The sequence below is a fragment of the Henckelia pumila genome, chromosome 1 (assembly GCF_033568475.1).
Source record: "Henckelia pumila isolate YLH828 chromosome 1, ASM3356847v2, whole genome shotgun sequence".
Lineage (NCBI taxonomy): Eukaryota > Viridiplantae > Streptophyta > Magnoliopsida > Lamiales > Gesneriaceae > Henckelia > Henckelia pumila.
The window spans coordinates 71,654,863-71,667,832 of record NC_133120.1 but is presented as its reverse complement, the minus strand read 5'-3'; the positions used below and the strand labels follow the sequence as shown (position 1 = coordinate 71,667,832).

The window sequence follows — 12,970 nt, the reverse complement described above, 5'->3', positions numbered from 1 at the left end:
AAGTAGGTTATTCACAATCGTAAAACGTTGCCCTTTTATTCACTCTTTTATATATATATATATATATAATATATATATATATATATATATATATATATATATATATATACATATATTTATATATAATATATATATATGTTTATTAGGAATACATGGACAAGAGAATAAAAGGGCAAAGTAGGTTATTCACAATCGTAAAACTTTGCCTTTTTATTAACTCTTTTAGATAGGTATATATATATATGTTTATTAGGAATACATGGACAAGAGAATAAAAGGCAAAGTAGGTTATTCACAATCGTAAAACTTTGCCCTTTTATTCACTCTTTTATATAGGTATATATATATATATATATATATATATATATATATATATATATATATATATATACTTTTAGATAGGTATAGAAATCAAAAAAATATCGTTGTATATATTATTCATATTTTAGTTGTAGAAGACACCATTTTGATCAATTAAATGTCAATAATAAAGACCTAATAAAAATATATATATATGAAACCATTATGAGGCACTAATTAATGCCCAACAAAAATTTACTTTCCTTACAGAAAATGTACTATATGTGTTGTATATTTACTTTTATATCCCTATGAATATTTATTAGGAATACATTGGCAAGAGAATAAAAGGGCAAAGTCGGTTAGCCACAACCGTAAAACAACGATATAAATGTAAAAGTACTCAAATATTGGTTAGGACATAATTTTTATATATAAATTCAAAATAAAAGACTTACTAATTTTGAAAAGAGAAATATTTCAAAAAAAAATTGAAAACTTCTGATAACAATTTAAAAAAGATTAGAATTAAAAAATATATTTTTGAAACCTTGATATTTTTGTATAGATCCGAAGAAGAACAAAATTTTAAATAATAATTATACAAAATTAATTAATACATAATTATATCAACCTAATATTACCCACTTTTTATTGGCTAATAGCATTTTTTATTTTTTTAGAATTTAATAATTTAAAATATCATTGTATATATAATTCATATTTAATTACTAATATAACTGATCTAATATTTCATTCACACAATCAAAAAAATATAATCTTCATAAATTGCATACCATGAATAATTTTTTATTAAAAAAATTAAATGAAATCGTCATGTTAATTGGTAACGGTGGTCTTGCCTTAAATTTTATTTTTTTTAATTGATACATGTATTACTATTAAAATATCATTTTTTCTAAACCCGTTTTATGGTTATTGTTATTATTATTTAAACATAGCATTGTTTATTATTTTTTGAATTTAATAATTTAAAATATCATTGTATATATAATTACTAATATAATTGATCTAATATTTCATTGACACATTCAAAAAAATATCATCCTCTTAAATTCCATACCATGAATAAATTTCTTTGAAAACAAATTAAATGAAATCTTTATGTTAAGAAACAGTGGTCTTGTCCTAATTTTTTTTATTCATACTTGTTTTTACTATTAAAATATCATTTCTTCTAAACTCGTTTTATGATTATTGTTATTATTATTATTATTTAAACATAGCATTGTTTATTATTTTTAGAATTTAATAATTTAAAATATCATTGTATATATAATTCATATTTTAATTACTAATATAATTGATCTAATATTTCATTCACACAATCAAAAAATAGTTGTATATATTATTCATATTTTAGTTGTAAAAGACACCATTTTGACCAATTAAATATCAATAATAAAGACCTAACAAAAATATATATGAAACCATTATGAGGCACTAATTAATGCCCAACAAAAATCAATTTGCATGTCTTACAGAAAATGTACAATGTGTGTTGTATATTTACTTTTATATCCCTATGTATATTTATTAGGAATACATGGACAAGAAAATAAAAGGGCAAAGTAGGTTATTCACAATCGTAAAACGTTGCCCTTTTATTCACTCTTTTATATATATATATATATATATAATATATATATATATATATATATATATATAATATATATATATATATATATATATATGTTTATTAGGAATACATGGACAAGAGAATAAAAGGGCAAAGTAGGTTATTCACAATCGTAAAACTTTGCCTTTTTATTAACTCTTTTAGATAGGTATATATATATATGTTTATTAGGAATACATGGACAAGAGAATAAAAGGCAAAGTAGGTTATTCACAATCGTAAAACTTTGCCCTTTTATTCACTCTTTTATATAGGTATATATATATATATATATATATATATATATATATATATATACTTTTAGATAGGTATAGAAATCAAAAAAATATCGTTGTATATATTATTCATATTTTAGTTGTAGAAGACACCATTTTGATCAATTAAATGTCAATAATAAATGCCTAATAAAAATATATATGAAATCATTATGAGGTACTAATTAGTGCCCTACAAAAATTTACTTGTACGTCCTTATAGAAAATGTACTATGTGTGTTGTATATTTACTTTTATATCCCTATGTATATTTATTAGGAATACATGGGCAAGAGAATAAAAGAGCAAAGTCGGTAATTCACAATCGTAAAACTTTGCCCTTTTATTCACTCTTTTATCACTCTTTTAGATTAGATAGTTATTATTATTAATAAATAATAATTATTATAGACTTTTAGATATGTATAGATATAGATATAGATATAGACAGATAGATAGGTATAGATAAATAGGTTGCTAATCTTTAAGTTTTGTCAAATAAACAAAACAATTTAGATGACAAAAACTTCACTTTATTGCCATTTTTGATGGAAAAAAAACGTCACTTTATGAATTGTTGAAGCAGTGGAATATCACCATGCATGCTGCGTAGAGAAAGAAGCAATAGCCTATAACAGGTACCACTCTTTCTTCATTGTTTCTTTACCTCCTCTGGAAGTTCAGTCTCCCCATGAAAAATGCGAAGAGGCAGGCGAAAAGAACAGGAAAACCGAGCAGAGCAACTGCTACTAGCCATAAACGATCATGTCGAAACCCAAAGTATTCTTTTAGAAAGGTTCTTGCAGATTTGACTTCTCCAAACATTACTATGCCTACATCCAAGTCTCCATATTGTGATGTCAGCAGACCATTCAGGGACCATGACGACGGAGAGATCCAATAGCACCAACTCCACCATATAGGAATTTCCTGCATTTTTAAAAGCACAACTCGATGAGCAAGAAATCTGCAGAAAATGAGTGAAAGTGGGCTAAAGTTGGATTGGCTACATTGAATGTTGTTTAGTTTTATCAGCTTTGATGGTAGTATACTCTATACTGTAAAATTCATTGGATTGAGTTCATTTTGGTGTTCCTGTTTGATACGATTTAGGCATGTTGTATTAGATATATATTTGATTGGTTTTGGAGGAAGCCTAATTCTACATAGTTGCATTTACACATTGTTAGGAACTGTAAAAATCTTTTATAAGACAGCACATCTAATCACCTTCCCTTCCTTGAATTACAGACTGAAGCCAAAAGGGCAGTGAAATTCGAAATGTTTTGTAGGATCAAGAAATCAAAATAGCGGAGGGATTTCCCAAGAATTGGTCTTAATTTGTTTTCCTGTTTTATCTATGCAATCAACTATTCCAAGAAAAGATAAAAATCCTCACCGGCCCGGGCAGTAGAAAACCTGAGAAAAGACTCCATATAGTGTAGACCGCTGTTGACATCACCGAAGCTACTTGGAGACTTGGACTTAGTGAAATTATAAGCATCCCAAGGTAAATAAAGTACAGAAATGTGCAGAATGTAGTGTAGAAACACCAGAGCACCTTGCTGATAGATGCATAATACCCTACTGACGGATATATGATGGTCACATAGAGAGCTGCTAGCAGAAATACATATGGTAATTCTATTGTTACCTGCAACATCAAGGTAAGATTGATTTTACTCAAAATTACAGTCCACTATTGTGATAATTAAAGTTTAATGTGGTGGCTGACCTGTGCTAGTGAGTAGGCCATTGATGAGTACATCCCAGCGAATCTCTCACGGTAAAAAACTGTTCGCTCGGTTGCAACATATGGTAGTACTAATGAACAGTTATTTATACCCAAGAAGATGACCGCGAGATACATTGATCCAAGAATGTTGAGGAAATCTTGCTCGTTGTTTCTTGAAAAAGAAAGGGAAAATAACACGGAGATGAGCCATTTTCTCAGCAGTAAATTGAGCTTTATGTATAGAAAAGCGTCGTAGCTTCATAACAATTCATTTAAATCATACAAGTCTCAGAATGATTATTCATATTTCAAAATATTGAGAACAGAGATCATCGATCATGAGGCGGTAGTAAGTTTTGATGATAAGCGCACTTCGAAGATATTTTGTTATAATGGAGGGCTTGCTGGCTTGGCATTGGTGCTTAGGACTAATCAGCCGAAGTGAAAATTGATGATAAAATGAAAAGAGATAGAATCATGATCTGTGTTCGAGCAAAATGACATAAAATAAAAGAACTTACATGTCTTGCCCCTTATGCCAAAATATCGCTCCAAAGAATAGCGCCGCAACAATCATGAAAAGGAAGCGTGTCAAGTTGTATTCTGGGCTTCTCCAATATGACATGCACTGTTTCCAAAGGCAAGCCTTGAACTGTTCCAAACCATTCTGTGGATATTGAGTTGGAAAATGCAAGTCTTTCGAACCTGTTTGTGGTTCACTCAGCTGCCTTACAATATTAATTATTTCCCTGTGTCAATCAGTCAATGTATGAAGGCAAATTATAAGGGAAAGGCAACAGTTAGCACTTCAAAGGCAGATAAGTATCAGTGTGTAGTAATGCATCAATAAATACTTCCGTTAAGTACATTTATCAACTTACTGATAAAGTGTTGACTCCTTGTAAATTTTAGCAAAGTCTAGTCCAAGCTCTTCTTCTACTGATGTAGAAGTTACCTCTAACATCCATGTTGCAGGATTATAATTGCTTCTTATCTTTGGCAACTGTGGAATTCTCTGGTAGAGGCCAAACATATGGAATCATTATGCACAGGAAAAAATGAGGAGCTTAAATATACTACTGAAATTCAAATAACAAAAAGGGCTTGCATACGAGATGATTTTTTATTTTTTTTGAAAGTATACATGAGATGATTTGATAATCTTTTTCCATAATTCCCCAAAGAATTTTATTAGGAGACTTATTCTCGTCTTCTTATATTTGGAAAAATGTTTTGTGTGATTTATCTAACTCAAATGCTATTCTAGCTGACCGCTAGAGACTAGTTCATTCTTCAAGACTGAACGCGCTTAAATTTCCACTGGACCTGAAGGAAAATGCTCTGTCGTGCCAGAAATAAATTGTGGCTGCATAAAATAAAGAATTGTTTGAAACTTTCATACCTCAAAATATTCTATAAGTTTATGGGAATGGTGACCTAACTCTCCAGAATAGATGATTTTCCCTCCTCTTTTCATTAGAATCAACTGCAAAGATTAAGCAGATGTCAGTTTCCTTCTAGAATTTGCCGTCTTTTTCGTATGTGGATTAGTATTTTTAAAATCTTTATCAAACACAGTAAGAACAGTTTCCACTGCCTATATTTAACAAAACGAACAACTTTTATTCAATTGAAATGGACGTATGTGTACCTCATCAAATACTTCAAAAACGTCGATGCTTGGTTGGTGAATGGTACAAACTGTGGTTCTTCCAGTGGCAACTATTTTTTTCACTGTGCGCATGACAATAGCTGCTGCTCTAGCATCTAAACCCGATGTCGGTTCATCCATGAAAATGATTGATGGGTTGGAAACAAGCTCCACTGCAATAGTTAGCCTCTTCCTTTGCTCAGTAGAAAGCCCATTTTGTCCTGGAATGCCAACAATGAAATCTTTGATTTCATCAAGCTCAATCATGCTTATGACTTCCTTAACAAATTCCTGCATCATGTACACATTAAAGCTTCAAGATTTCATATGCTCATATTTTTCAGGTTTATCATATCCAATTAAAATACTGCCATATATAAGGAAATTTTCTGTCTTATGACTATCACTCATTTAACTACACTAAAGCTAATTGCTTTGTGGATCATATCTTGTGAATAGTCATAGATGCATGTAATTCAGATTGGTTTCAAAACTGCAGTACCCTTGTATTAGTTAGTCATCAAATGTGCAAGCAGAGGTTAGTTCGGAACACAGATTTATGAGTTGTGAGTCGATTTCTTTGTGTCACCCATCGCATTAAATTATTAGTATTGCCTCAAATGTTTACAGCTGCAACCTTATTGTTATTAACAGTTAACATTTGATACTAAAAATATTTTCTACACGAGAAAAATGCAGAGTTCCAAAACAACCAAATTGACTCTTGGATGGTGTAATCTACACTCTGTAATCCTGTAACTGATGACCGGAAACATTGAGCTACCACGACTGTTAAAACAAACTCTTACTTTCTTAAATTGGTTTAGTCGTGAGAATCATTGTTCTTATACATAACTTTGGAGTGATGAGTGCATACAGTATTGTGGCCCTACTGTTATGTAAGTAGTTTAGCTTGGAAAACAACTTTCTGAACAACCAAACTGCTAGTCGTGTATCTAATATACTTCTTTCTGGTTTTATACTGATCTAAGGTTATTTATTGGGCTTAGACCCTAAATATCAGTTATGTAGTGGAGTCTAGTGGATCCATGCAGAACTATTTGTTATTTTTTAGTTTAAAATCATATCATATGAAGATTCATCTTTAATAAAAATAATAATAGATAGAGTTACCGTACACGTTTGCTTTCTGGATCAATCTGTGTTGGTAATCGCAACCAAGCCGAGTACATCACAGATTCTTCAACTGTAATTTGTGGCGAATGTATGTCATACTGCTCACAGTAACCTGATATTCTAGCAAATGTTTCCTGAACTTTGGGATATCCTGCAATTCTTATTTCTCCTTCCACAGTTCCACTACTTTTTCTTCCAGAAAGGACATCCATGAGAGTTGTTTTCCCAGCACCGCTGATTCCCATTAGTGCTGTCAGGATTCCAGGCCTGAATGCACCAGTCATATCATGAAGCAGTTGAAGTTTTCTCTGGTCGAAACCACTTTCTCTCATTTCCTGTGCATATGCAAGTAGGTTATGTACTAAAATATTGTCGTGGATTTGTAAAGTGGCTAGTATTTCTCACAAGGGAATTAAGAAAACGTTAAAAATAAAAATGCGATTTTGAAAGTTACAGATGTCACCTTGGGTGTATCAACAAAATATTGCACTCCTTGAAAAACCATGGTCAGTGGCTGGAATGGTATGATCATGTTTCCTTTGATGGAAGACACTTGATCTGCCATTTCTTGGAAAGAGATGCCCATTCTATTTATGTTTGTTTTATGATTAGCTAATTGGATTTCCGAGGAATTTGGAGGATAAGAGGCTTTAGTTGAATCATTTTCTAGGGATGACTTGTGATTTTCTCTTTCTTTAAGATGTAGTAACTTCTCTTTAGAAATAATGGCTTGAGATGCCCCCGGAGCTGAAATTTTCGGTGTTCATCAGTAAATATTTGAGGATTTATTGATAGATACTTGTAAGGGGAACATACCTTTTAGGTAAGTCAAGGCTAGTACAAAACCAATGTCAAACATTATCATGAATCCAAGTAATACCCCTACTGATATCCAATAAAAATATCCACCGAAATCCATCCCATGCCCAGCTAAAATAGTCTGTCCTAAAGTTGTGTTTCCCAGGATGACCTGTAGATAGGAATTGGTTTATAAAACTTCAAGTTTGTTTCATGTATTATAGCCTTGACCTATTTTTGTTAACCTTTTGCCAGCGCGGAGAAAGGAATTCATTTAGTGAAATCCCTATTTCCCCATATGTCATTGGTGATAACCAAAATCCCCATCTCAACCATGGTGGCAGAGAGGCTGCATAAAACAGAATCTTCTTTAGGAATCAAACTTAATTTGTTGTAGCATGAGATGGAGATAACTTACGTCTTTGAATAATGAAACCTCCGAACAAGAACATAACCACTAATGCTAATAAACCGAAAGTCGTTGCAACAACCATAGTTTTGAAGATTGATGCTACGAATCTGCAGAGAGATGTTGATGTACCATGTACCAAAAATAGTAGGAGAATTTGGCAGAAGAACCTAGAGGGATGGAAAGTATGGTGTGAAACACAGACTAAAGAAATCGACAACTTAAGTAACGGATCTAGTATATGTTAGAGCTTACACTTGACTTACCTTTCGACTTCAGGAGAATATCCAATGACATAGTATGTCATTGATGTCCATATTATGGAGTCAAGAAGTGAAAGTGGAATCTTTAGGACAGAAGCTGGGATTGAATACGCCCATACTGGATACAGACAAAAAGCCTTTTGTTTGCAGAACACTGGGAGCCTTGAAACCGTCAATGCTAGTTCTGCAACTCCATTTGTCATAAGTCTGATAAGCGTATAGAACAGAGAACCCATCATGTAGTTTGCATGTTTCAAGTCAATAGCCATTCGAGTTCTCATGAATATTGTCATTGTTATGAAGGCAATGATGATCAGCTGGAAGATGTTAGGGAATGATCTGTTTTAGATTGAAAATGCTCACAGTCAAATTACACATGTATGGTCTTTTATACATCAAAGTTACCTGTACTGTTTTAAACACATATAAAGGGATATTCCGCTTCATGAGAAGCACTTCTCTGGCCATACAAGCTTTGAACAATTCCAATTTGCTGATGGTGCAAGTGCTGAATGATAAAGCATTTTCATGGGATTGGGATTTGTCATATTTCTTAGAGAGCCCCTGGTTTAATTGTTCTCCGAGGTAGCTGGTTTCAAACAGCTCACAGAACTGATCCACTGAGATATAACTATAAGTATCATATGATCTACACCAGTACTTAGATTGATCTTTTCTTGATATTACCTGAAAATTATCATATAATGCATCCATTAAACCACTTCATTAAATTGTAAACAGTGTTAAACAACATGTCGCGCACCTCCTGAAGGAAGTCTGCTGCACTCTTCCGATCTGGACATTTGAATCCACAATTCTCGAAAAACTGAAGGACCTCACTGCGAGGCCCTTGATAGACAAGCCTGCCTTCTGCCATCAATAATACATCATCAAAGAGTTCAAATGTTTCCGGATCTGGTTGAAGCAATGCAATTAAAATTGTTGCATCAGTCAAGTGAGCAAGTTGCTGAAGACAGGTCACTATCTGAAAGGTTGTGGAACTGTCTAGGCCTGTGGATATTTCGTCCATAAATAGTGCTTTAATTGGACCAACAATTATTTCTCCAGTAGTCAGTCTTTTCTTCTGTCCACCTGAAATTCCTCTTTGAATTGCATCCCCAGCAATGACATCAGAGCACATATCCAGTCCAAGGATCTGTCAAATGTATTTGCCATCGGTGATATATGATGTATTCTTTGCATTTTCAAACATTAAGCTGGTTTTCCTCATAGGACTTAGGAGTTACCTTCAGTATATAATCTGTCTGAAGATTTCTTCTTTGACCCTCGATTGAAATCGCCTGTTACCACATCAACTTTCTTGGTATACTTAATCCATTGAAATCTAAACATATAAAACACACAATCACACAAACAATTGCCTTCATGTAGGTGTCGATATCAGGATCAGGTATAATGCCTGCTGCTTTTTCTCTTTTGCACACTTCTTGCATGATATCTACATGGTAGAATAAGTCAGCTCATGTGCTACGATGGACTGATTAATCTGCAAGGAGAAAAAAAAAAGAAGAAGCAAAAGAAGAGTTTGGTGGATGGTCAAGTTTCTGGACCTCCTCTACTTCCAACCCCTTGACAACGTGCAGAAAAATCAATTGTTTCCTTCACCGTCATCTCCGGCACGTGGATGTCATATTGGCTTATGTAAGCCGATGTTTTTTCTGAAACAAATTCATGCAGTTCATAACCGTTGTATGAAACTTCTCCTTTAACCTGTAAGTTGCAAATTTAGATACCATAAGCAATGTGAGTTAAAGTTGCCTTGAGTGAAGAAAGAAATCATCGATGATCCTGATATTGTCTATTATTTAATAAAGACAAAAGTTATTAGTTAGTGCAACAACTTCTTGGCTTGCCACATTTTCTAACTTTTACTTCCCCTTATTATATAATTGCATAGTGGAACACTAGTACCATAATCCTTTCGATCCCCAAAAGTAACCACTTATTGAATAGTTGATTTTGATTTCAGTTTGTTCTCGTTATATGAGGTATGATTCAAAAAACTCGTACATCACGTGCCAAGTCATTGAACTTCTAATTTTCTTGTACTCTTTCAAACAAAAACAGGAAAATGATTTCTAAAACTTTGTGAGTGGTTTGCCTTTTTTGTTTCCTGATGCAGAAAATTGAAGGTGTTAGAGTAGATTTTAGAAAGATGGTTTGAGTAGATTTTTACCGGGGGCTACAAGCTCTATGTCAGGTAGACAAGAATGGAAAGCTGTCAGATTCTTTAGAAAAAAGAAGCTCTATGATAGCTTATTATAAGACGCCGTTGGCAATTCGCACTGCACTTGGACGGGTGATAATGACCTTGTGGACCTTGCCAGAATATGAGTCATTGAACAGGTTTTTATCCCAAAGAATAAAGGGTGGAGGTCTTGGTTCAACCATTCATAAATCTTTTATAATTTGTTTATAATTTGACGCCATGTTTCGTATTTTTTAACCCAACCTTGAGAGGATCTTGCAACTTTCCAGCAAGAGCCTTCAGCAGTGTAGTTTTTCCGCAGCCTGGGGGACCAAGAATGAGAGTAAGCCTGCAAACACCATATTTGATTTTGTTATGAAACACGCATTGCAACTTAGAGAAGTTGTTTATCAGTGAGCATTAGCTTCACTGGATATGTAATTCTGCAAAAATAACCTATAGTAAGCATAAAAGCCTGGGATTAAGCTTCAGGGGCAGACGCTGTTCTCGACTAATCGTCAATATGTCCTAGAAATCTGTTACTTTATCATCTACTTCAGTCAAACATTTGAAATATATGTACTTGAGTAGTCCTCACCTTGATGGCCTGATGATCCCACTGATGCCTTTCAAGATGCTTATCCTGGCTTCCTGAGACTGGCACCCGAAAGCCTTTTGAACCTTTTTAAATGATGAAAACATAGCATAATTAAGTTTAACAAGTTCCTGTCTAGTTCTGAGATATATAGACTTGAAAAATCCTATGTTTTCCTTATATGGCGTTTCTTTTCTCAGGACTTTCAAAACTACTTACTAGAATCATGCTTGCAAGAGAATTCCAGATTGTTGGCAGGGGCTTTCCATCAACTACTCGACACTCCGCTTCCACAGAAAGATGCCTGAACCTCACCTCGATTGCAGGTAATTTTACATCAACTCTATGTAGCAAGATTACATGTTAGCCCAAAAATATGACAGATACCATTCGTCACGTATTTGTGGTCGAAAAGGCCTAGAAAAAGTTCTGTTTAAGCATTACACTAAGTTCATACCTGTCTATTCGTTCTCTTATTCTTTTAAGCAGCCTCAGGTTATCTTTCTCGACGTTCTTTATCAGCTTCTGCACGAAAAGGCGTCGTTCAAGTGCTCCAAGCTTAGCAACATTGACAATTCTTTTTCCTTCCATCTTCGCATCAGCTTCTGTAGTTTCTTGACTAATATCAAACACTGATGTCCTGAGTCGTCGGAACGTGGGTAATCTCTCGATCGCAGCCCACTGTAATTCGAGTTCTTCATCCTCCTTCCTAGATGAATCAAGAGATTGAAAAAGAGGATCACTGGTGTCACTAATGTATGATTCCATATCCAAAAATTGTGAAATCAACAATAACAATGGTGTTAAAAAATGAGATGCCTAGACATGCATTTATGAATTCTTTCTGGCCTATTATTGAAAAAATGTAACATGTGTTTCACATATGATTATAATTATGTTTTGTTGGAAAGTTTTTTTTTTAATGCTTTGTTTTCAATTTGTACCACAATATTCATGCTCAGCTTATTTGTTTCCAGTGGAATGCAACATTATTACCACAATTTTCATTACTTCCGGCAAAAATTTCATTAGCATTGCACAATATTTTGAAATATGAAAATAATTCTTGATTATAGCTCATATGATTCTAGGATTCGAGATTGAATCGTAACAAATTAAAAACAAAAGAATCCCGTTAATTTTCACTGTTTAGAATATTATAAAGTCAGAATATTTAAAGTAATCATTGTTAATTTGTGGCTCCTGAAGGATGGGACCTCGATTCTTTAGTGGGAAATAGAAGCTTATCTATCTAAATTTTACATGAGAATTGTGGAATGAATCAATTATGGTTTGATCGAAATTTTGATCGGTTGGAAAAAATGAGTTGTGTACTCATTTAAAGTTGATAAATAATTCGAACAAGTTGCGAACGAATTCTATATCGCGAGTAGAATTCGTAAGAAAATTATTTCTCGATTATTGATCAAATAAAGTGAATGAAAAATTAATTAGTTCGAATTTATCGTGTTGAAAAGTTAATGGAAACGATAATGTGATGTAGCCAAAAAATACAAGTACTGGTACGTAAGGTCTGTAGTCGGAACCTTGCAACGTAGAGCACTCACGTAGCGTAAGGTAAACACGTAGCGTAGAGTGAACCTCGCAACGTAAGGTAAACACGTAACGCAGAGTGAACCCTGTAGCGTAAGGTAAACACGTAGCGTAGAGTGAACCCTGTAGCGTAAGGTGAACCTTGCAGCGTAAGGTAAGCTGAAACTTCGTGGATCGTCACCTGCGTCACAAGCAAACGTCAGAGGCGCCGGGCGGTTCCCTGGCGTAGGCACTCCGACGCTCAAGTCAGCAAAGAGCACAATGATAATCTCTCAAAATAAGAAAGCTCAAGTTAGAGAGAAAAAATGAGAATGTACCCTAGATATAAGATAGACAAGTCTATTTATAGATGTTTTAGGAGTGCTTCGCGGGCTTGGGCCCTTGTGTCTTGAGCTCATAAATTTG

At 33.6% G+C, this 12,970-nt stretch overlaps 1 protein-coding gene across 1 annotated transcript; it reads right to left on the bottom strand.

Moving 5' to 3' along the window:
• Positions 1-2,686: 2,686 nt before the first annotated feature.
• On the bottom strand, positions 2,687-11,815 carry LOC140860217 (pleiotropic drug resistance protein 3-like). Its single transcript, XM_073263147.1, has 22 exons — positions 11,469-11,815; positions 11,231-11,354; positions 11,015-11,097; positions 10,681-10,765; positions 9,779-9,938; positions 9,590-9,666; positions 9,455-9,508; positions 8,971-9,363; positions 8,613-8,894; positions 8,211-8,524; positions 7,954-8,114; positions 7,781-7,884; positions 7,554-7,707; positions 7,201-7,484; positions 6,740-7,072; positions 5,601-5,891; positions 5,352-5,435; positions 4,831-4,964; positions 4,471-4,698; positions 3,950-4,121; positions 3,614-3,868; positions 2,687-3,144 (listed from the first exon to the last, which is right to left on the bottom strand). Exons 1-22 carry the CDS (start codon positions 11,777-11,779, stop codon positions 2,878-2,880), a joined length of 4,350 nt encoding a protein of 1,449 aa, XP_073119248.1. The 5' UTR covers positions 11,780-11,815; the 3' UTR covers positions 2,687-2,877.
• Between the last annotated feature and the right edge of the window lie 1,155 nt (positions 11,816-12,970).